This window comes from Lepidothrix coronata, unplaced genomic scaffold, assembly GCF_001604755.1.
Source record: "Lepidothrix coronata isolate B3197 unplaced genomic scaffold, Lepidothrix_coronata-1.0 Scaffold17, whole genome shotgun sequence".
Classification (NCBI taxonomy): Eukaryota; Metazoa; Chordata; class Aves; order Passeriformes; family Pipridae; genus Lepidothrix; species Lepidothrix coronata.
The window spans coordinates 3,947,977-3,973,514 of NW_016690197.1; the positions used below are offsets into that span (position 1 = coordinate 3,947,977).

The 25,538-nt window shown below is 39.2% G+C and overlaps 1 protein-coding gene across 2 annotated transcripts; it reads right to left on the reverse strand.

Annotated features, from left to right (window-relative positions):
• Positions 1-362: 362 nt before the first annotated feature.
• Positions 363-24,400, reverse strand: BMS1 (BMS1, ribosome biogenesis factor). 2 transcript variants are annotated; one of them, XM_017807164.1, is made up of 23 exons: positions 24,308-24,400; positions 23,630-23,872; positions 23,076-23,266; positions 21,567-21,646; positions 19,865-20,053; positions 19,226-19,368; positions 17,878-17,999; positions 17,145-17,341; positions 16,295-16,431; positions 14,913-15,742; positions 14,062-14,163; positions 12,950-13,107; positions 12,327-12,408; positions 11,292-11,368; positions 10,071-10,253; positions 8,352-8,540; positions 7,526-7,706; positions 6,947-7,005; positions 4,486-4,608; positions 3,314-3,461; positions 2,258-2,433; positions 1,600-1,761; positions 363-889 (listed from the first exon to the last, which is right to left on the reverse strand). In XM_017807164.1, exons 2-23 carry the CDS (start codon positions 23,803-23,805, stop codon positions 653-655), a joined length of 3,942 nt encoding a protein of 1,313 aa, XP_017662653.1. In that variant the 5' UTR covers positions 23,806-23,872; positions 24,308-24,400; the 3' UTR covers positions 363-652. The 2 variants fall into 2 exon arrangements, with proteins under 2 accessions (XP_017662653.1, XP_017662654.1); XM_017807165.1 differs by having other exon boundaries at positions 23,630-23,925; positions 24,308-24,375.
• Between the last annotated feature and the right edge of the window lie 1,138 nt (positions 24,401-25,538).

Below are 25,538 nucleotides of genomic sequence, written 5' to 3' on the forward strand. Positions count from 1 at the left end.
TCATTGAGGGATCTACTGACAGCCTCAGTGTGCTAAAACTGGCCAAGTAACAGAAGATCTGGATGGAACACTTTTTGAAGATCTGCTGGATACCTAGTGAGAAGTGGAAAAAACTGAGATGCTTTCATGCAGGACCTGATGATCTAAGCACAGGAGCGAGCTACTCTGAGGGCATTTGCCAGCACATCAAAGATAGAGAATTTCCAAAACTCCTACCCAGTAACAGTTATCTTCACACCTTTTAATAAAAGATTTGCCAAGGGCAAAATGGCTTAAAGTACTGCCAACACAGGAACATATTTGGAGACATTCTCCCACAGAAGTCCACTAGTACTAAGACAAAACACAAACAAGCAATATTCTGTAATTGACATTAAAATACTTTATTGGCTAGATAAAATATGCAGTATGCATAGAAATACTCTGAAATACAAAGTCCTCCAGAATATTCATGTATAAAACCCACAATCCATACTTCTACATCTTATTTATATACATTGCCAAATGTATTCAAGAGTGTGAACAAGGTCATATTTGCAGTTCTTCCTTGTCTTGAAAGCACACCTAGTGTAGTCCAAGGCCTTTTTGTTTCTTCAACAGAAAATTGCACAGCTACTCTATTTCCTCATTTGGCCTGAAATCTGATGAAATTTTACATACTCTTCTCTTTCTTGCTAGATCCTTTCAAGCTTGACTTCTGCCTCTTTTTCTCCCTTTGTCCCAGTATGCGATAGACTTTTTTCTTAGCCTCCTTTTGCCTCTTGAATTTCTGTTCATCCTCCTTCTGCTTAACTTTGAGATATTCTTTAAGCTGTTCCCGATGTTTTACTTTGGCTTTACTTATCTTGTAATTATTCACTGTACTCAGAGCACTGAGTAGGGCTGATATCTAAAATAGAAAACAGACAATCAATATAGACATAGATCAGTTTGGTGAGTAAGAAACAGTTTAACCTCAGCAGAGACATATATAATGAAACAGAGATTCAAGGCAAGTTCCTAATCATCTCTGCACCTGTTACCCAGTTTTCAAAATGGTTTAATTAGTTATCTTGTTAGGAAGTTAATAAGAGCTTTAATTTTTGTGAACCCTGATTTTGGTTAGATACCTTTTAAAAGGCTATGCCTAATTGCTACTGTAGAACACTTAAACTGCAGTTTGGATCTTCTTGCCTTTGCAAGCACTCTAATTCTCAATTTTCAAAGCAGAGTATTTGCTTCAAATCCTGTCTGTGTTAATAATACATGGCAATGACAAGTCAAATAAAAAACTGCAGCTGCCAATTTGTGTCGCCCATAATATGAGAGCACTAAATCCAAGTGAAATACCTTGCAAGTGCTGTGACAAGGACAAAAGTCATATTTAGGCTTCAGGTGACCGACTAGTCTAAAAAATAGACACCATCCACTCAGTGACAGTTCCATATACATACTGTGTGCCAAACAGGAACAGAACAAATTGCAGGTGATAGTTTTTCGCTAGGAGCATATATATCTTGAGCACTAGCAGTAGATTCAAGTGCCAAACAAAAGTTAGAAATGTTTTAAACAACACATTTACCCTTCATGAGTCCTTGTTTCAGAATAAGTGATAATTACCTTCTTTTCATGAGGCTCCCTGATAACAGCTGGTCTCCACTGGTCTTTTGGAGCCTTGCCTTTCTTCTCAAGATTCTTAGGCTTGTTCTTAAAAGGCAGTGCCTTCTGCAGTGCTTTAGGAATGTGCAGCTTATTGAAATGTCTCTTCTCCCTCACAATAGGCTAAAAGAATGAATATAGAACATATATAAGATTGTTGATCTTTAAAAGCTTTTATTTTAATTTCCACCTTTCAGGGGGAAAAACCCACAAAACACCACAAACCAGAAAGAAACAGCACCCCTCAAAACAAACAAACAAACCACCAAAACAAACAAACCAACCCCAAACCAAAACCCAAACCCCATTTTCCAACATCCTTGCACTGATCTGTGAATGGTATGTTCACTCCAATTACTAGTAAGACTCCGTAAGCTTCTGGAGAAGACTTCTACCCTGCAGATCACTTGATAAACTTTCATTGACCCACAACAATCTGCTCTCCACTGTTTTATTCCCATCTCATGCCAGGACTGTGCCTCGTGGATAAAAATATGAAATCACACATGCATATGTATGAACATGTATTTACACTGCTCTCAGTTTGCACAGGTCTGAGACAGTGCAAATTTGACTACAATCACTAGTTAAAAAAAAAACAAACAAAACAGACATATACCTTATAGAGAGAATCCTTGTTTTGTTTCAGTTTGATGCCTCGCTCATACCTCAGCTGGCCTGTTGTCTTCATTCCACTCCAAGTATCTTTCTCACCTGCTGGCTTCAGCAAGGATGTTACAGGGTTATAAAACGCTGGGATAGAAACAGGATACCAAGTCCTCACAAAGACAATATCTGAAAGAAAAGGAAACATTACTTGGCTCTAAAACAACAGTTCATCACATCCACACAAAGATTGCCTGAATAGAACAGATACCTAGACCATGTGCTAGTATATGGTTTGGTATATATACCAAATGTTTTCAACTTTTGGTAAAAGCAATGCAACTATTTGTACAGTTGGATTCTGCAAAACCTCATAAAGGCATGAAGAGTACATATTCCTGAAGAGCAGGCAGCTGAATACCATCCTATTCACTATTCATATTCAAGAACTAGTAACAGAGTTCATATATGTATATGTGCCTGTACAGTTCTTGACAAAAAACAATTTTCTTTTCCTCTGCCTATAAAAGAGCTAATTTGCTTTTATTTTCCACTATCTGTAATTTTGATGGGTTTAGGAAAACAGGTCATATAAACCCAAATAAGCATGAACTCATATTCTGAACATCACTGTGATCCTCAGCAAACAGAGGAGATAACTATCCCCTGCATAATTTCCCCAAAAGATTACAGTAAAAAGTTAACTGCAGCTACAATGCCAGTCTTTGGATTTCTCAGAAAAATGTCCTTCTAGCACTTTACCACTAATTTCAATTCATCACGTTCAAGGAGAAAGGCACATCATGCTGTGTAAAACACTAAAACACTTGAAGATATATGTCTTCAACTCAAACCTTTTCATCTGCATACTATATGACTTCTGAATGTAACAGAAGGAAATCTAACATAAAACGCACTTCTTTTTAATTTCATTCTGCATGTCACCAGATATTTCCCTTCTCTGAATTCACATCTTAATTATCAGATTCCAGAATTGTGAGACACAGCTTTCCAACCTGTGAAGAAGGATGAAAGTTGTGTGATAACTTACATGGAAAGTGCAACTTACCACTCATCAGCAACTTGTCTTCAAATGTTGCTCTGAAAGCACCCACGGGAGTTCGGAGGGCCTTTTTGATCTGTCCTCGGATACCACTCACAGTACGGATCGCTGCTCCTTCAAATTTAGCCACTTCCAACTGAGAGTTAAACATCCCCTGAAAATGTGAATTACCCACCATCATTCAAGAGGCTAAGTTTTTCTCTGTGACCAACACAGGCCACAAAAACTAAGTCCTACAAGCATATCTTATAAAGAAACAGGAACATAACATTGTGTTTAGACTAAGAGTGCTGATCATACCAAAAACACACTGAGCTGACTTTAAGGTAAGCTACTGGAAGTAATCGACTTAGAATCACGTATCACAGGCAAGGTTTCTAAGCATTAAATACATACACCTAAAATTCTAGAACACCAGAACACTTCTAGGAGAAGCTTTACAGTTCTTTATAGTAACTTGCTGGAACACAGAATACCTTAAAAGCAAGCAAGCTGCCTGAAGTTGCTAGCTGTGAGACTCTAATACAATACAGCTCTCCAAGGTTTGTGCTTTTTTCAAAAATCACAAGGAAATCAAGGAAAAAAATTTGTCTATGCCTAGTGTGAATACTTGAGTGCTTCACTGTTGGGGTCACTGCTTACTTACTTGCTGCCCCAAATGAAGAATAACCTAACTTCTTCCTGAGCCTGAAAGCCCAAGGACAGCTGGAAGGTCAATGAACATTCATTTCTGCAACACTTCCTACCCAAACACTTTTGTAACTGTAACTGAGAAGTCTTAAGCACCGCTAGAAATCATCTTTGATTCCAGAGCTGAAATTTAGTGGGATCAAACTGCCTGAATGATGCCAGGGACAGGTTCCCATCCTCCAGAGGTATCTGCCACTGTGGGAAGCTAATCAGTGGGTTTTAAGAATGAAGCAGGAGTGGGGAAGGAAAAAAAAAATCACATTGAATGTGAACCAGGTGACTGTTGCAGAATTTTTGTTTGGTTCATAATAATTCATATTGCTTGACTAATGATCAGTATCTTTAGAGACCACACTGAAGGGCTAGTGAGATCCAGAACAGCATGCAATAATAATGCAGAACTTCTGCCTCAGGAAAGACAATCCCAGTTTCATTCCTTTCTAACATCAGTACATGTGGTTTTGCAGTATACATACCTACATACCTACCTTAATAAAACAAGTGTTCTTATAAATTTTGAACGGAAAACCGGTTAGTTTTAATTTCTTTACAATAGTTATGGATTTATCTAAATCGAGCACAACTCCTGTGGCAGCAATCCGGAAGTCAGGCTGAAACATGCAGAGATGAAAGATACTGCTGAGTGTATATTTATCACAAAGTGAAGAAACCATTTAGAATCACAAAATCATAAAATAGTTGGGATTGGAAGGTCACCTAGATAATCTTTAAAGGTCATGTAGCTGTGCAATGAGCAGGGACATCTTCCACTAAATCACGTTGCTCAGAGCCCTTCCAATCCTCTGAATGTTTCCAGGGATGGAGTGTCCGCCACCTCTCTGGTGAACCTATTCCAGTGTTTAACCACCCTTGTTATAAAAAACTTCTTCCCTGGATCTAGTGTAAATCAACTCTCTTAGTTTAAAGCCATTCCCCCTTGTCTGGCACAACAGACCCTGCTAAGAAGCTTACCCCCATCTTTCTTATAACCCCCCTTTAGGTACTGCAATCAGGTCTCCCCAGAGCCTTCTCTTCTTTGTGACGAACAACCTCAATTCTCTCAGCCTTTCCTCAGAGGAGAGGTCTTCCATCCCTCCAGTCATCTTGGTGGCCCCCCTCCAGACTCACTCCAACAAGTTCCTGTCTTTCCTGTGCTGGGGGCCCCAAAGCTGGATGCAGTGCTCCAGGTGGGGTCTCATGAGAGCACAATAGAAGGGGAGGATCACCTCCCTTGGCCTGTTGGTCATGCTGCTTTTGATGGGGCCCAGGATGCAGCTGGCCTTCTGGGCTGCAAGTGCACATTGACAGCTCATGTCCAGCTTTTTATCCACCAACATCCTCAAGCCCTTCTCAGCAGGGCTGTTCTCAATTCCTTCATCCCCCAGGCTGAATTGACACTGGGAGTTGCCCCAGCTCAGATGCAGGACCTTGCACTTGGTCTTGTTGAACCTTACAAGGTTCCCATAGGACCACTTCTCACGGTCTCTCTGGATGGCATTCCATCCCTTTGGCATGTCAACTGTACCACTCAGCTTGGTGTTGGCTGCAACCTCGTTGAGGGTGCACTCAATCCCTCTGTTTATGTCACTGATGGAGACATCAAACAGTGCTGGTCCCAGTACTGGGACATCATTTGTCACCAATGTACGTCAGGAAACTGAGCTGTTGACCACTACCCTCCAGATACAACCATTCAACCAACTCCTCATCAACTAAACAGTCCACCCCTCAAATGAGTATCTCTCCAGCTTAGAGATAAGAATGTTGTGGGGGACCTGCACTCCATATTTAACTGCTTTTAAGAGTTCAGAATTTCTAACCTTTACAGGAGTACAGCAGCATGAAAAACGTAAATTGACTAGTACTGACTAGTTGAGGTGCTGCTGACATAACATTCCTATCATTCACTAATGAGATTTTCAGAACTGCCATTCTAATTACCTTGGAAGCAATCTAAGAATCCTTGTTATCTATCTCACTGAGTTCTCTTTATGAAACAGAATCTTACTCAGACAGAAAGTCTCAAAGGGGAAGTGCTTTCTGCACTGCTCTAAGTCACTAGATTATGCTGCGGACACATGGTGAAAACAGCCTTTTAATACATATAACATAATGGCTGTGCAATAGGACAAGGCATATTTTAGGAAGGAGATAATAATCACCACTCTGATTACTGTCAAGCTCATTACAATGCCATGCAAAGCTTTCATTATTACATTGCCTGCAAACATAAATCTCCTTTGAGTAACATATATGCAACAAAGATTGCACCTGGCAAATACTGCTTTAACACTATTTAAACTGGAATTATAGAATGGTTTGGGTTTGAAGGGACCTTAAAGATTATCTAGTTTCAACACCTCTGCCATGGGCAGGGACACCTTCCATGACATCAGGTTGCTCAGGGCCCCATCCAACCTGGCCTTGAACACTTCTGGAGATGGGGCACCCATACCTTCTCTGGGCAACCTGTGCCAGTGTCTCAGCACCCTCAGACTAAATGATTTCTTCCTAAATTCTAATCCAAACCTACTCTCTTCCAGTTTGAGGCCATTAGCCCTTGACCTATTGAGGACATGGTCTCTTAAGAAGTCCCTCACAAGCTTTAATCAGGTATCTACAAACATTTTCACAGGACACAGAGAAATCCCACTGAGGACAAACTATTTCAACAGTATACCTTAAAACCAAGTAGGTATAAATCCTTCCACAGAAAATAATAAAGCAATATTTCTTTCAGTGTAGCAGATGAAAATTGTTTAAAAAACCCCTCTCCATACAGTGTCCCATCTTATCACAATACACCTTTCAAAAGCTTGAGTCCACCTACTTTCTCAGTTCCTACAACTACACTGCTCTACCATATGTAAACCTTCTTCCCCAAATCTATGTATTTTACCCAAATACCCAGAGAAAGCAGTAACCAGCATTTTGTGATAACAAACATACCGTTGTGCCACTGACAGACTGAACTGCCAAAAATCCTGTCCCCTGAGGAGTGATGGGCCCTGCAAGAAAATTAAATTAAAAAACTCTGAAAAGCTTTATTACACAACATCTAGCCTCTATTTAAAGTCAGAAAACTTAGAAATACGTGTCAAAGATTCTCAATAAATAAAACCAAAGAAAAGTTTAAAGCATTCAAAGTATTACTTACATACAAAGTCCCATGAAAGTTAAAGGAATGGTTAACACGAAGTTACTCATGTAATGGCTGGGCCCTGAATGTGAGCAAGTGTTTCTCTGCACACAGCCAACAATTCAGGATCCTCTTTGATACGATACAACTTAGGAGAACGCTCAGAATTTGATTAAAAGCCAAATAATTCACAAATCACTGAAATAACTCACAAATATTAGGCAACTGCCTATTTTCCCCTACTATTTGGTGTCACTTTATGTTCCATGGGGAAATTTAAAGACTTCCTATTCCAAAAGCTACTGGCTGTATTTCCTGATACATCCTGTAAGCTTGAGACATTTACAGTGATTAAGTGACACGGGGTAGTAGCTCCAGAATGCCCTCACCCCAGAAGGCTGCCCCGCAGTGCATGTGTTGTGGTGTGTACTTCAGGAGCCGGTGACGCCCGTTGTGATCCTCGATGTAGAACATGGGGATCGTCTGGAAGCGCCTCCACCCCAATGAGAGGATTAAGGGATCGCGTGTCTTCAGTATCTTCTTATACCATCGGTGCTTCTTCAGGCGCAACTAATTAGAAGAAAAGATGAACAATCCTATTACACGACGGCAACATGAATTCTGAGATTCAAGCCTTCATTTTCAGAAATGACTGAAAGCAACTTCTATCTACACTAGAATTTTTTATTCAGTAAGCTTTCTATCTTCAAACATTCTCACTAACATTGGGTTGACTGGAAAGATTAATCAGTTTTTCACTCACTTTGAAGTCATGTTTGTATGCATATAAGGAATTATTGTATTAAAAAAATATATCTATAAATATCCTGTAACTTTTCTATAGTTACTTATATATAGACTATGAAGCTCAGAGTACAATTTATGTTTGCAATTTAGCAATCACAGTATCAGTCCTGAGACACCTCTGCAGATGAACATTAATCACAGTATCAGACCTTAGTCCTGAGACACCTCTGCAGATTAACATTAAACAACAGTAATCCTTTCCGGCTATCCAATTAAGCCTGTAAAAATCCAGTATCTGCTACTGTAGAGTTACAGTCTGTGTCAAAAGCAAATCCCCTATTTGAGAGACACAGATCAAAGTTTCTCTCAGGGTTTACTGTATTTTTAATAAACAGAAAATAGTAACTCCAGACACTTTGAAGCACACCTGTTTTGATACAAAATGCACTCACATCTTTGGCTACATACCTGCACATATCCGACATTTCCTTCACTGTTGCCTAAACCACCCAGGATAATAGGATAATGAGGGTCAAAATTCAGGACAAATTCACATGGCACATTCTCAATCTCTATTCGAACATACATCCCGGGTCGGAAGCCCTCATACTGCACTCTGGTCTCATCGTCTTGATCTTCAAATTCTGCTCGATTAAGCTATGTGACAAAGAGAAAGTCACCATGTGTTTCACAAAATTCCAGTATTAACAACTCATTCCTGAAGTGCCAGTTCTATTTAAAACATGCTAACATTTATATAAATCTTTTTGGGAAAGATCTGATACGTTTTGTGACTTTTTATTCAGAGCAAGATCTCTGCCACCATGAATTCCTTCCAATTTGAAATCCCAAGTGGGCCTGTTAGTCTACTTGAAAGACAGTACCCAAGAGAAGCAAATGATTGAGTGACTTCTGTTAGACCTTTCATAACGATGACTTTGGGTTTTAAAAATACAGCTGCCAAAGGTACATTTTTTATTTAGGAGCCCAAGTACCTTTTAAAGATCATGTCCTCATCTTTAGGGTGTCACCTTATGAGGAGGCTGGGCTCCTACCTTACTCAGCAGCTTAAAAATATTTTTGTGCACCCTCACACTGTGCATCATCAAAAGCTCTTCTGTACCATAAAATGTAGATATCGTGAATAACAAGGAGGTTCTAGCTTCTGATGCCCAGATACCAATAAGACACCATATTTCAGCAAAATAACTACTTATTTCCCTTTTCAAGGTATTGAGATACATCACAAATTTGTTCAAGTTTATTTTTTTAGAAGCCTTTGCACATCCTCAGTTTTGAGATCCTTGCCCTTCCATCTCACAGCAGGAGTATTGCTGATATGTATTTCTGTAACAGACCTCAAGTGAACAGTTGTAAATTCTTTTATTCTTCAACTTGAATGTCCTTATTTGTGCTTTCAAAGCTCTTAGTAAATCAGCATACCAGAACTCATATGATCACTTATGACAGAGGATAATGCAAGAAGGTAACAATTCATTTAATGACTGTTTAGGGTAAAATTTTGCCAGCAGAGAAGACACTGAAGTTATTAGCAATAGAAGGCAATGTTCTTCCAAGTCAGTCAAAGAAAGAAGCTACTTTTAAGGTTGCAAGTTCTTATCTAAAAAAAGAAAGGCCTGGAACAACATCAACACCTCAAATTCTGGATGCAGTTACACTGACAACTTCTACCACACGAACAGAGCAATAGTCATAATTATTTTTTCCTCAAAATAACTTGACAGTTGGAGGAAAAAGACTGTTACACAGAACTTACTTATCCACTAATAACGTTGCAAAAAATCACACTAAAAATAATACCAGGAAAATACATGGCACAAATTAGTATTGGAAAGATTTTCACCTTCCTACACATAAAAGGATGCCTTTTCTTTTTTAGTTGCAAACTTTTAAAGTAGATGAAGTTTAGATGACACATCCTGGCTTATTCAGTGATTTAACTACTGCCCTCAGTTTAAATTAAGCTTTCAGTTGTTTGGCTTTTCTTTCCAGCTAACAGAATCAAAAAGTTCAAGCATAAAAAAATCACTAGCAAGTATTTCTTTGTGTGTACTTTCTGAAGTAGCGTCACATGTGTCTCCACGAAAAAAACCTTTGGAGGGCAAACTCTCCGGGGTATTTTTGAAGACATATAGCCACATAAATTGTCAAGTTAACACCTTGTACCTGTGCTTGTTTATGCATTTCTTCTTTAAGATCATCAAAGTATGTGGCGTCCCCTTCATCATACTCTGCATCAAACATTTCTTTCAGTTTCCGTTTCTTGTCCATGCGCTCCTTTTTCTTTTCCTCCTCCTCAGGTTCTGGTTTGGATATTTTTTCGTCTTCTTCCTCTTCTTCACTTCCAGACTAAACAACAGTAAATTGTCAAACAAGTGACACGGTTCAGAGAAAACAACCCATTCTGATCAACAGTTAAATATACACTATTAAGCAATACTTCTTCATAATGCAAATTATTAGACACTTGAAAAATATTTCCATTTGAGACAGAAATTAGTAAGCTAGTCATACAAGGAGACGTAACTTCAGCAGTGACCAGAAGATCTCATGATCTAATTGTATCCCTTTTCACTGAGAAAAATTTTTTGACTTAACATTCATTTTAACGTGAGGGAACAGACCCTAGAACTGACCTACCTCTTATTCTACAGCTAATATAAGCATACATAGTGCAAGAGAAAAAAAAATAATTGTTGATAGCATTGAGTAATACTGTGCTGGAAGGCAGCACTCTAGGGGCCAGAGAGGAGGAAGTCTGTTCACAGACCATTTGAAAACTGCCAAAATTATGCCATTACCCTTAATTTTACAATTAAATGCAAAACCATCAAGTTGTTCAGTCCAAAAAAAAAACTGATTTTTCAGTTTGTATTTTCACAGACAACTACAGCTCTGTTCTTGGAAGATATCCAAGCCACAGTATAAAATTGCTTCCACCAGCCTCCTTTATGCAGATAAGAGGAATGACTAGGAAATTGTGTCAAGTTCCCACAATTTTGTGTTTAAAGAGAGTGCTATAATCTTCTGCATCAGATGAAATGACATAGTACAAACAGTTATGATTACATTTGGTTTTAAAATACTTCTCTCATGCCTCCGGATCCTCCAGCTCTTGATTAAGCCTGACACCTACTGTTAAATAAGTGAGGTGACTTCTCCTACATAATTAACTTTAAACAAAAATTCAGACTCAGATTAGAAACTTGCCATTCTAGATATTTATAAGTTCCAAAGTTGGTAATACTCATCTTTTCTTCCTTGTTACCACTGATTTCTTTCCTATTGATTCTATGAAAACTGAATTTATTACATAGGATGCCTATCACTTGATCAGAAACTCATACACGTGTATGTTGCTAAAGAACATAAAAATGCAGGTCAGACCTCATCTCCTTCAGCAGCACCCTTTCCTTTGTGCACAACACCGGTTTCAAGATCTTCAAAGTCTCCATACAGTTCTTCTGCAACAATAAACACCCAAGACATCTGACTGTTAGTTAGCCATTCTGTTTTGTTGTTCCATACCATTTCTCATATTTTCAGTCTTGTGCATTTCTCAGTACTGCTCAGTAAATTAGTTTCAGTACACATATTTTTTCTTCCCATCAACAGTTTTATAAGTCTGTTCTGCCCTCTCTAGAGCTTCAGCTGAAAGCTCTCAGCTGAACTCCAGTGCCGCCTCCTGTTTCCTTTCAATACCTCTATGATTTAAAAAATGTAAATAAAGTTTAGATCATCCCAAAGGACCACACAGCACATTAGTTAGCACTCTAATGATATAAGACACCAGCAGAGCAACTGAGCTCCTGTTTAATTAAAAAAAAAAAAAAATCAATATAGCTGACAATTCTTAGGTTAAAAACAAATGCTTACAAAAACCTGTCTAATCACAATTATGTTGCATGCAAGATACAGCCACATTATTAAAATTTTCTAAATATTTCCTAATTTAAAAAACAAAACACAAAAAAACCACCTATAAAACATCTGAAGACAGATCTCACTTTTCAGCCAAACGTGAATGGCAAGTTTGTCTTCCCATTAAAGAAAAATTTGTTTATTTCTACCATGACTATCCAAAAGAAGAAAATATACATGGAGGATCAATTGCTTAACTCAGATACATAATTCAAAGTTGGTGTATCCAAGTGTTGACCAAGGACTCCATTTCATAATTGAAACTATACACTCTATTTTTCAGAAAGTAAATTTTCAGAATGTGGTACTTGCCACTTGTTTATACAGAGACTTAGAGCAATGTGTAATTATATTAGTATCTGTGTAATAATTTATATAATAGTTTGAAAGAGATTTGCAACTATATCACTAAGGCAAAATACTCTACATACTTAAGTAAAAAGTCATACTTTCCTTAAAAATCCTGTATTTATGAATAGGTTTTAGAAGTCTTACACATACCATCTTCCTCCAACAGTTTTGCTGCATCTTTATCATCTTCCCACTTTCCAGTAACAAAGCAGTCGCGAATACTGCTCATAACCTGCAAAATAACAGTGTCATTGCCTTGCACAGCTACAGCTTGTCACCAACTGAAACGTTCTCCAATACATTCCCCACTTCCCCATCAGAGATACCACCTCTGAATAACAATCTGTTATTCTCACATGCAGCTCCACACCAAGACACCATTACCAAAACTACACAATGCCTCAGCAAAAGCAGGAATATGAAACCAACTTAACTCTTGCACAAAGGTCTTTACACTAACGAGGTCTCTACCCTACACTGAATTTTCACTCAGGATTCCTCTGCTTTTTACTTTTTGGTACATACACAGCAAACTATGATCCACTAAATATTCAAGACAGCCAAGGACTGAATTGATTTATTGTAACTTTCCACTCCTGTAAGCACAGACCTTGGAATCTGTTACTTCTAATGACAGCAAATAGCGGAGTATAAGACACTCTGGCCATAGCTCCCATAGGTCTGTTTCAATGACAACTCAGCAGTACTTCATGAGATACAGCCAGGACATAACCACCACAGGATATGCAGAAACAATTATCCAATGGTATTACCTCTTCTAAATCCCAATCTTGCGGCTTTTCTATCAGAAATTTGGAGCAGTCAAGAGCATTAGCCTTCTGTTTGGATTCTTTGTCTGGACGGCTGACACGAAACAAACCTCCAAGTTCATCGTCTGCATCCTCACTCTCATGGTCCTCATCCTCTACAACTAAATCAAACATATAACCTGTGATGGTTTCCCCCACAGCACATGCATTACATTCCTTAACCACTTCTCTTCTGTCTTATGTTTCACAATACCTGCAGTAGTTTGAGGAAATAAAAGATGCAAACTAAAAATAATTTTAATTATAAAAGCCCGAAGAAAAAGGTACACTGATCCAGTTATTTGCATAACTGGAATCATCTGAAAAAAAACATTGCCTAGTAAGTCAACACAGGATGTTTGTTCAATATCATAAATAGGAACAATACCAAAATTATCTGTGAAGAGGAAGGACATAAAGCTTGTCTGTAAATCAAGAATCTGTCAGAAAATCCTCCTACTCCTGTACCAGGGAAGGTTTAAAAAAGCCAAATTCTCATTGTGATCTACAAGGTTTTGCATAATGAGGTTTGTACACTCATACAGTGACAGGAAAACTTGTGCATTAAACTGGACAAATCATATAAATAGTCATTTTCTCTTCCTTTTAAGCCAGCTAGCTATTTTTTTCCTTGGCAAACACCTCATTAGCGATATGATAATACTAAGTCATGCCTAAGAGAATATTCCAGTCACTGTGAGACAGAAATTCCTGAAAACAGCCAACAAACAATATCCCTTTATGAAACACAATTACCACAATGGATTTGCACAGTATCTAGCAGACAATTATATAAATGATCAAACTTCTGTAGCAGAAATAACTGTAAAACTGAAATAACTGTAGCAGAAAACATGAGTAATAACTGAATAGTCTGGAAAATGAGCTCAAAATGTTTTTTATTGGAAAAGTAAAAAACTGTCTTTATTTCAATTACTAGTGTCTACAATTAAAAAGTCAATTAACTCTCCTCAAGCCTCTCACCAAAAGACAGTGCTCAAATATTCAGACTTGAAAACTTGGCAACAGCTAAAAAGTAACCATATATGAAGACAAGTTTCCAAACAGATTTGTACCTGTTCCATATACAAGTTTACGAAGATTGGGGGTTGAACGTTGCTGTCTTAGAAAGGCCTCAGCTGCCTTCTGTGTAAGGTCCTCCTTCCACTTAAGTGCACCTGAATAAAAACAAGAATTAGGAGCTACAAAAATAATTTAAATAACCCACAGTTTCTTTTTCTCATACTCCATATATACACAGAAACATAAATTGTGGCTAACAAATTAGATCACTGATTTTTTTTATGACAAGTCCTAATTTTAGGACAAAATTTTAAGAATTTATTGGCAATGGCGACAGATTTGATTATGTTTATGATGATACACATCTTCTTCACAGGATGGTTGAGACTGGAAGGGACTTCTGGAGGTCGTCTTGTCCAGCTCCACTGCTCAAGCAGTGTCACCTACAGCAGGTTGCTCAGCACTATGTCAAGATGGCTTTTGAGTATCTCCAAAGATAGAGATTCCACAACTTCTCTGGGCAACCTGTTCCAGTGTTCAATGAGTTGTTAATGCATTTTAGTAACACTCCTCCAAGAATATTTTAATCTTTCTAGATGTAATAGACCATCCTAATTTGTTTTACACACACAGCTATAAAGAGAAGTATATGCAAAATCAATGAAGTTTATAAAATGAATCACCTCTGTTTTAGAGGAAGGAAACCTCAGACCTGCACACTACATTACAAGTGAAAGGCTTACTAGCAGATATTCCCAGCTTTCCTAACTCGACATTTGCCACTTAACAACTGTAAATATATATATATATATATGAGAGCCAAGATTATATAGTATTTACTAACAACTAATTCCAACTGATACAATTAAAAATGGACTGTAAAAATTGAACATTTATAGTTTACCTATTGTGTCAGCAGAAAGATCTATTTTTTCTTCATACTCCTCTTCCTCTCTCAGGAGGTTCTCCACATCATCATCCTCAGCTTCTACAGCTTCAAGTTTAGTCTGTCTAACATTATGAGCTTTCTTTGCTTGACTGTGTTGAAACCCATCACTATTTGACTCTTCGACTTCTAATTCATCATGTGATCCTCCTTCACCATCACCCTCATCAAGGGAAGAGTTTTCAACCTCAGATTCTGATGCCTCTTCTGCTGTGCAGTTTCCCGAATCTGTAGTGAGCACTGCTTTTCTTTTCAGACTGTGATCTGAGGTCTGTGATTTTGTTTCTGTATGTCCACTATTTACATCATACTGCTTGGATTTAGCTCTTTTTTTTGCAGCCTCAAATTCACTATCTGAGCTTTCATCTTTGCGAGTCCTTTCTTCATCCTCCTCCTCATCATCATCATCATCTTCTTCCTCTATCTCACTGCCTTCAGGGGCAGTTTTTCCTTCTTCTTCAGAACTCATCTCAAGATCATCATCACTGTCTGCAAATGCTGGCAGTTCATTCACAGCTTCTTCCTTGGGCACCTCTGTTTTCATACGTTTGGCTCTCCTAATGGTCATCTCTTCCCTTAACAGCTCTCTCTCACTTTCTTCCTCAGTATCATTTTCATCATCACCGTCACTTCCATCCTCAGACATTGCTCCTTCTTCTTCTTCTTGGTCATCTTCCTCATCACTTACTGCATCATCATTTTCTTTCTCCTCTTCTTCAAATACGGCCTTTCGACGTACTCTTCCAGTCTTCAAATCAAGCTGTCTCTCTTCTTTTGGCATCACAAACCTGTTTTCCCAAAGATCACATTTGGAGTAAGATGGTAAAGTACAATAAAATTTTAATGATATGGTATTTTTAAATAATTGTACAGTTTTATTTTTTTTTTTCAAACAAAGCGAGGTGATGGAGAACATTCAGAAAGGCAATGGTGTTCTTTAAGTAAGAGTGCCTCTTAATTCAAGAATACACCCTGTGCTGTAGCCATAAATAATTCCAGGAAATTTCTTCATTTTCCATGGAATGAAAATAGGTTATACAATTAATTTCACTGAAGATTATGACTGACATTCTCTAAAACTGAAGAAAAACAGAAATATGCTACTTGGGCTACATCAGCAAGAAATTCTTGGAAGGCAGGACTATATTGCTTGTAAAACTTTCTAGTACCAATTATTTCTATCTCAAAATACACATGTAGCATATGAGTAATCTCAGAAGAGGAAGAATTAGACAATATGCCATTCTATTAACTATGTTCTATTGAGAATTTTTCCTAAACTAGAGCCTGAAATTAGAGATTCGTTCACACTCAAACACTGCTCAGCATTCAAAACTTACTCTTGTCCTACATCTTCTGAACCTAAGGGTCTAGAGTCCATGAAGAGAGAGACCTTGCTTGATGCCATCTTAACATCAATGGCTGAATGTGTGGAGATGAGGCTCTGAACGAGTTCGTGATTTGGTCTCACTTCCTCCTGGAAAGCCAAGATTTTTTACTTCTCAATTAAAATGAATAAACAAATGTCTAAAAAACAGCTATGAGTCTATCTGCCTATACCAGCAGAAATATGCATATGCAAGAAAAGAATGCAGAGCATTTCATATAAACATTTTCTCAGACTAGCAAGGTCTCCCTTCTCCGCTTCACATTTCAAGAATATATACAATACCAAACCAAGAAAAATTAAAGAGGGACTCACCTTCACAGTATGCAACCACTACAGTAAATACAGCAAGTACACATTATCACAGACCCAAAGGCATTTAACATTTAGCAGAATACAGGAAAAAAAAAAAAAAAGCTGAATTCAATTTGTTTGTAGGCAAATGTTTTCCATCTCTCCCTTTGACCAGTCAAATCCTGTAAGTGTTCTCCCACAATCACCATGCCCTGGGTGATAATACACCAGTACCAGGAGTTTTCATATATCTTATGTCAATGTTTGAAAAGTTATTACACAAACTTTCGTACTTATTATTAACCGATCTTCCAAATGTTTTGGACAATAGCAGATAATTGAAATATCCCTTCTCTGAAATCCTTGGAGGAGAAAAAAAGTAATTACCCACTATGGATAGATAAGGATTGATTATTTTAAAGCAGCTTATTTTTAAACACTTACTTTGACTCTAAGGATAAAAACTACATTTTGCACAAGAATTCAAGTCACCACCAGCGTTCTCTTACCTCTTCTTTTTCATGAGCATGGCTTCCACCAAGGTCAATATAAACAGCATCTTTATCATATACAATGCCCCCAACTCCTGAAAGAGGGGCATAGACTAGTTTCTCTTTCTCATTTAAAGAACGTTTCTTCTGCTGCTCAGGGAGAGCACAGGGGTCTGGTAGGAAACTCACATCACTCACAGTAAAGTCTCCAACACCTGGGTTGACAGACAAAGGAAGCAACAAGGTTTGCACAAAGTTTTAATTCTGAAATATGTGCAACTCACCATGAAGAGATTAAACAAACAAACAAACAAAAACCAACAAACCAAAACAAAAACATTGTGGCATTCAGTAATTTATCAATAGCAAGCTCTGTACCAAACATCCAACTCTTCTGTCTTACTACTGAACTTGGAGAAGCATACATAAATTCGCCAGAATCCTGCCAAGTTTTGGGTTTGTTTGTTTCCTTGTTTTTAAATGAGAAAACCAGCAACTCACTTTTCTGAAAAGCTTTAAACACTGTGAATATTGTGTTTAACACTGCGACAAAACTGCCCAATTAAAAGCAAAGCTAATTACAAGATTTATTTTCACAAAAACTTGTATTATGAAAAATAATTTCCAAGAGCATAACATATTAAGAAATGTTAAAAATCTATTTTACAACATACAGTTTAAAGATACAAATCATTTCATGTTGTTATTCACAGATCAGTATAGAAAGAGTTTTTAGAATCTGATAAATTACCTGGCATATGAATTTGACTTTTGTTTTTCAGATGTGCTCCTCTCAAGTATCCATAAAGTGATATCTTCCTGTCACATTTGGGATTGATTCGAACATCTTCTGGGTTTGTCAACTCTTCCATTCTACCCAACATCAAAAATGAAAGTTAAAATATCCAGCAGTTGCAACAGTAACTTTTGAAAAAAGGTAATTTAAAGAAAAGAGAACAGCTGCCACTGCATGCTCTCCAGACTCCAGTAATCAAAATAGAATGATCATAAGAAAAAAAAAAAAATCATGGAAAAAGATCTTCTGAAAGCTTTCTAAAATTGTATTTTAAAAGTTGTACAATCATGTTCGATAATGTATTTCCAGAAGATTTATTGACATTTCACTAAACGTGCACTGCTTTCTTAGCACATTTTAACTACTGTTCATACACTTTGCACACACAACTCTCCTCAAATTAATTCTGTCATTAGAGGTCAAACAGCTGAATGTCACATTCCCTGCAGCCACACAATATCTTCTTTTCCCTAATAATATCAGTGAGCAACACAAAAGCTACCACAGAAAATGACTGTTTGCAGGCAGATGAGGGGGAAACTCCTTCCAACACTGCAAAACGGAGGCAACACAAACACACAGTCAAGGACGAGAATGGGACAGGCGTCCTGGCTGCAGATCAGCTGTAAACTGACCCAACTATCATAATAACTATAACAGTTACACAGCCTAAAACAATGTTACTGAAAAACCACCGAATTTTTTTTGTATGTTTTCCCTCACTTTGCTTTGTGCATTTTGTACGACCTTTTCATGACAATTTTTCCGAAAGAATTAGAGCTTTGAAAGAGGCTCATTCTAGGCACCTTGGATTCTCGTGGGAGTTTAGTCATAATTATAAGCATTCTGGTAATAAAACATGAAAGGTGAGGTAATGTCCCAAATAGCCACAGCCACCATCAAAGATTAGTTTCACGTTCCAAAGAGACTGTGAATTAAATACCAGACATGGAGATGAAGCGGAAGGGACTAATTCGCCAGCTGTTGTTTAATTGCTGGAATGCTGTTCCTTTTCCACATACATTCAATATAACCATCAACAAGTAGGATTATTTTAATTTTTGTTTCTGTGTTTCACAAGTATTTACAATACGCCAGAGATATATACATGGTCTGACACAAGTGAAAACTGAATGGCTAAAGCTAACGGCACAAACCTGCAGAGGAGGCTTTCACTTCCCAGAGCCACCCAGGTAACACTAAACACCCATTCACCCACAGAACTGAGGTCTAATATTACAGTTTTTTCAAACAGCAGGTGCTACCTGCGCTGAGGTTGAAGAAGAGAGAGAAAAGGACACACCTGTCTGCGAGAACGTACGGGTGAGACGTCTGCCAAGTAAGAGGTCGGAATTTCATAACCGAGATAAAACGCCCCAAGTTGTGAATTTCCTGCTTTTGATATTCTCCGTGAACCATCCCAGACAAATAAAACAACTTAGCACCCTAAACACATTAAAAAGGCATAAAAACGTTATATTTAATATCTATTTAATACCTAATAAACTAAAAAAAAACAACCAAACAAACAAAAAAACAATTCTAATTTGTAAATCATAGTTGGATATTGCAGGTTACAACTGGTTCTAGAGATCAAACTGACTAGTTTACTTCAACAGGAAAATTGCCCCCTAAATCTTAGGGGGCACATCCAGAAGACCTCATACAGACCTATAAGCAGATTCTCCTTGCACAGCACCTGCATAACAGACCTTTCACTAGTAGCATGTTTAGTAGCTTACCACACTGGGATAAAGAATAATCACACAAGTATTTCTGCAAATAGAAGAAAGATGACATAATCTGATACAATACCCACATTGCTCCCTTATGGTATTATTTAAAAGATGTAAGAACATAATAAACCCTTAAGTATTGCCCCGTTTTTAATTTAGCTTCCATAAAGCAAAATATATGAAAAAATTAATGTTAAATGTCCTACCGGGTACACTTCAGTCCAGAATCTGTGCTTTAACTTCTTCTTAGTCTTCTTTAACTGTTTGTTGTTCTTGAATGTATCCAAGTGGGTAAGAACTCCCATAATTTTGGGAAATCCATGTACCTGACAAATGTTCAGGAATTCAAATGTTTCCATCTCAAATCCAAAGCTGGCATCAATAAGCATTAGAACCTGAAAACACAACATCCACATTTCACTATAGAAATTCCATGGGGCCCACATGAGCTAATTTCAAAGACCACACCTTTAAAGTCATAAGCTTCTTGGAACCAAAATCTTGCAAAAGGTTTTGTATTTTATTTTCATATAACCTGAAAACTCACTTTGTTTTTCAATTAAAGTATAGATTTTAGCTGCTTTAGAAGTTAATGAGGCTTAGGAAATCAAATCTCTTCTCCCAGTCAATCAAATCTCCTTTATATAGACTTGATTTGCTCATTGTCTCTAAAAAAAAATATAGAAGAATATGGCTGGTCTAGGGATGCAATAACATACAGTATTGTAATAAGATCTGAAGAAGTGTTTGCCTTGTAAATTTAAAATATGCAAAATTGAGTATCTTCCAATATATTCAGGAACATCTTAGAAAATTAATGAACTTCTTATATCTGTGTCTTGGATGCACCAATGCCCTTTAGGTTCTTTTGGTAAAATGAGACAAACTAACTTTGCAATTACTGTTAAGCATCACTAAAATGCACTGACACAGGAAAACAGCAACCAACAATCACATGAAAATGGAAGCAAAGTCGTATCACGGTCTCAGCAATAAAGAACTAAAACACAGGGGAACTGATGACAGATCTTCAAGCAACTGTGTAATCTCAGCCCCCCAACAATAAAACTAAATAGAGTCTCAGCATCACCATGTGCACACAGAACCTCAAACATCTGTCACATCTACTAACAGAAAAATTTTGCATTTGCATTAATGCATCTCCCTTACTCAGGCAGAAAACATGTAAGTAGAACAATATCTAGATCAGTGTGCACATGTATTTAGATATTTATATAGTTAATACTTAGACAAGGATCCCAAACCCCTATCAGCTATCAATAATATACTCCAAATCCACACATAAAGTAAAATTCTAAGGATTGTGCACTGGATCCCCAAGATCAGTTGATGTAATCCCCTGACCCAAAAGTTATAAGTAAATTACAGTGGTGACCACACTCCACTGAAATCAGTTGTTTTGCCACACAGTGATCTTTAACTATAGGACATCGGAGTGCATAAAAATATCAAAACCAACTAGAAAACTAACACATATTGCTTTACACATTAGTTGAAAACTTCTTGACTAAAAATAATTTTCAGATTTATATGGTTTAACCAAATCCCTTACTTGAAAGTCGCTGTATGACCTTGGCTTGTTATAAGATCTTCCATTAAAAGTTTAACAGTTGCATTAGCAATGAAGTTCAGCTGCATTTCCCTTCTTTCACGTGCTCCCCATCACCACACACACTTTATTTTCCCCCACCCCCAGGATGAGGAAAGTCCTAGGGGTTGTTCCAGAATATTAGGTTTGTCAACAAGCTTAAGTCCTGTTTCTCTGAAACCAAAAGCAGTTATGCCTTTGATAGCAACAGGTAGAGAAATCAGACATTGGTGCAGTTCACTCAAAAGTAGTATATTCAATATAATTATAGTAAAAATCACGTGGCAATACTAACTTACCAAATCAGCAACTTTAGCCAGGTCAATCATTGTGTTGATGTCACACCCACATTCAATAATAGTTAGCCTGCGTTTTTTACCTGAAAACAGAATTAAGAATCAAAAACTGAAACAGAGGGAGCAAACCAATTAGGACACTGTTTTCTTTTCAGGTCACATTCCTGAAGGGTATCTGGAACTCAAATTCTTGTCTAACATGTAGATCATCCAACATGCACCACTGTAGAAGTGTTTTTACAAGTTTTTAATTTTGCTAAATTATAATTTTTTGTTTGAAAATATGTACTCAACCTGATGGTTTTAAATTAGTTGTTTGGGCTTTTCCAAAAACAATGCTAATAGCAAAAAAATGGGTTTTTTACCTTTGGGAAAAAAAATCTCTGCTTCTTTTGTCTTTAGCACCCCAGTTAACACTGTGAATTTTATTTTACCATATATTTTTGCTCTTCTGATATTATTAGGAAAAAATACACTCTGTTCTAGCCTTTAAAAAAAAGAGAGGATTAACACACCAAAAAATTTATTAACATGTATTCAAATGAGAAAAAAAGTACCCACTGATAACTTGGCTTGACTAACTTAAGTCAGGTAATTGAACTTAAGACAACATTAGTAACAACTTTAAGGAACTACAGACAACAGGTATCACAGGTTATTCCTTCATCTTTTCAATTGAAAAATTCAACACTTGAGATCCAGTAGACCAATTAGGAAATCAAATGAAACGTGAATTTTCTTTCCATTTTTTCTTTCCCATTTTTGTCAATCATTCCTTGCAAAAACAAGACTTGTTAGTTAAAGTCTCTGAAGAGTCTACCTGCACCAAACATACAGTTATCTGTCTTCAAGCAAGATGTCCCTTACAAATTTGTGCCTTGAGTGCTGTGGGCTGTGCATAGAACCTCAGTGATCCTCTTGGTAACATTTAGGGAAACACATGAAGGGAACAAACCAAGACAAATGGAAACTGGGACTGAAAATTTAACAAAAAGGAGAAGGAACTGACCAAGAGGTGAGGTGGAGAAATGTAAGTGGAACCGGTTAGGCAAAGTAATCCTTGGCTTAAGAAAGAAAGGTACACAAGGACAGCGAAACTGAAAGAATACGAGAAATGTTTAGAGATTAAAATGAAGCCAGAGAAAAACAGTTCAAAAGGGAAAACAGAACCCACTAGAAAAGGCAAAGTTGTGAAAGGTTTGGGGGGTGGAAGAAACTGGGAAAAAAGTCAGAAAGGTAGAAACAAAAACCAAAAAAACCAAAAGAGAATTGGGATTCCTGCAGAATGAAAATCAAGCTCAGAGTGACAAGTCCCCCAAAGCCCAAATCTCACTCTTACTGTTAATAAGTATGTAAGTAAGTAATAACTTACTGTTAGTAAATATGCCTGATCACACATCCAAATGATTTTTTCAAAATGACCAAAAATTACAAGAACATGGACACATCCTAGCTCTAAAAGCAAGACAAATAAGGAGCACAAAATACACACTTCCATTTCTTTGTTCTCACCTGAAACAATTGTAACAGGACCCCGGATTTCAACCAGCTTTTGCCTTGTGAAGTTCTTAATGAGACATTTTATCACAGTGCTCTTCCCAACCTTGGGAGGGCCAACTACAACCACGACCACTGGAGGTGGCTCCAAAGGAGTGCGATCAACCACAGGAATGTGATGTTTTTTAGTCTTCAAGTCCTGAGTTCTGAGAAGAAATTTGTAATAAATAAACAGAGGAATGTAATAAACAGCAATGTTTATTCTTTGAAAGCCTTCAGTATTTGCAAAATCTTGGAAACAAAGGTTCACCCTCAGCCCAGATACTAAAATGTATGTGGAACTCCAATGGAGTCTAAGGAGCTATACCTTTTTTTATCACTGATCAACACAGCTGTACCGTGTAACACAGATGCAGAAAGCATCACACTTCTGACACAGGCATAGACTACAACACAACCTGGTGAATTAGAATTGGAATGGCTTCCAGACAAAGCAACAAAGTAACCCCAGCCAACACCTGTCCATCCAGCTGACCCTGCATGCTCTATAACCAATTCCCACTTCCTACCGATGGAAGGTCCTGGCCATCCGCACAGCAGACTGCACCGTAAAGGCTTTGGGGTTTCTCTTCCGTGCATCCTCCTCATCTCCTATTCCCAGGTCGTTGAGATAACGCTTCCTTTTCTTCTCTGCCTTTGGCCCGCTGTGCTTCGCACGATGCTTCTTCTTCTCTTTTTCCTCCATCTCACTCTTCCAGCAGTTGTTTACAACCGATAAGACGCAGATTTCCTCTGTGCGGTTCTGGGCTCAGCTGGCACAGGAAGACCAGGCAGTGAGCACACAGAACACACACACAAAACACACCTGCGGGAGAAGGGCTTACCGTGCCAGCACCACCTGACCAGCTCGGGAAAGGAGCTCGTTCTCGCACTGCGCGGCCTCGAGAGCGTACGGCAGCACCGGGGCCCTCCGCGCCGGGGCCGCGGGGCTCCGGGCAGGCCGCAGTGCCCCGGCGGGGCGGCAGGCGAGGGGCACGGCCCGTACCCGCGGCACGGGGATGCCGGGCACACCGCGGGCCCTGAGGGGGAACCGGGTCCTCCCACGGGGCCGCTGCCCACGAGCTGCCACCGCACACCTGCCCTGTGCAGTGCTGTCCCACCCACACCCCTGGGCAATGGCGTCCCCCCTCCACACCGCTGTGCAGTAGTGTCCCACCCGCACCGCTGTGCAATGCCGTCGCACTCACACCGCTGTGGGGTCAGCCCGGGCCGGGTCCGCTCCGGTCCCGCCGCCCGCTCCACGTGTGCTCCCACCGACCGGCCCGTTCCAGAGCTCCCCCGGAAACAGCGGCTGCGCGCCGAGTTCCGGGCGCGGCGGCGGCTGCGGCGGAGCGCTATTGCCGGCGCACACGGTGTCCCTCCGGCCCCGGGAGCCGGGAACAGGGAACAGGGAATCAGCCACGGGAACCGGCCGCTCTTCGCTTGTTTGTGAATAAATGACTTCCCCGCAAGCCCGTGGTAGCTGCCCGGCGGGGCCGTCCCCACAGCACCGAGGCGCGGGGGCCCCCTCCGCTGCCCCCCCGGGTTTCGGGGCAGCCCCCGTGTGAAGCGGCTGGTGTGGCCCCAGCAATACGTGTGAAAAAGATAAAAAAATGGATCCTTGCCAAGGGCCGTGGGAGGGCAAACAGGTCAGAGGGTAAAAGCCTATGAAAGGCTTTTAAGTGCGGTGAACTCGAACGCAGCCGCAGAATCACAGAAACATCCAGGCTGGATGGAAGAGAGCTCTTGAGGTCGTGGAGTCCAGCCCGTGACCCAACACCACCTTGACAGCCTTGACCAGGGCACTCAGTGCCACGTCCAGTCTGTCCTTAAATTGGTATAAACATGGGTGGCATCCACACCTCCCTGGGCAGTCCATGCCTGTGCCTTATCATGCCTTCTGCTAAGGAATTCTTCCTTATATCCAACCTAAACTTCTCCTGGTGTAGCTTACATTCTCTCATCTTATCACTAACGCACTTGGATGGGGGCTTTTTGCAGGCATTAAGCCCTCCACCCACAGGGACACGACCAGACATGCCGGGGCAAGGTACCCCGGGTGAGAAGTGGGTCATTGTTTTATCTCAGGTCTGTGCCCATGCCTGAAGGTGAGTCCCCCTGAAGAGAGTTATAGGTACAGACCCTGCTTAATGAAGTGAAGAGCCTTCTCTGGGGTGATTTGCCAGATGGCATGAACCAGCAAAAAGGCACAGGTCTGCTAAAGAGGTGTCCAGGTCATGAACTGCTCCTTCTGTGATGCTGGCCTGATCCTGCCTGGGAGACAGTCTCCCAGGCAGGTGGCTTCCAGTGAGGACTTGCTGCTGTCACATTGGTCCTGCTGCTGGAGAAGGGAATGTGATTTGCAGAATCCTGCATCATGAGGAACTCGGAACACTCAGCAGTGGGGTAGGCCCAGGCTGACTGTAAATCACATTGGTG

Excerpts from the sequence above, each read along its gene's own strand:
- BMS1 (XM_017807164.1), bottom strand. The coding sequence starts at position 23,805 with ATGGAGGAAAAAGAGAAGAAGAAGCATCGTGCGAAGCACAGCGGGCCA. Across the intron at positions 21,647-23,075 it reads TCCTGTTACAATTGTTTCAG|GTAAAAAACGCAGGCTAACT; the intron begins GTGAGAACAAAG and ends TTCTGTTTTCAG. Across the intron at positions 20,054-21,566 it reads TGGCTAAAGTTGCTGATTTG|GTTCTAATGCTTATTGATGC; the intron begins GTAAGTTAGTAT and ends TTGTGTTTTCAG.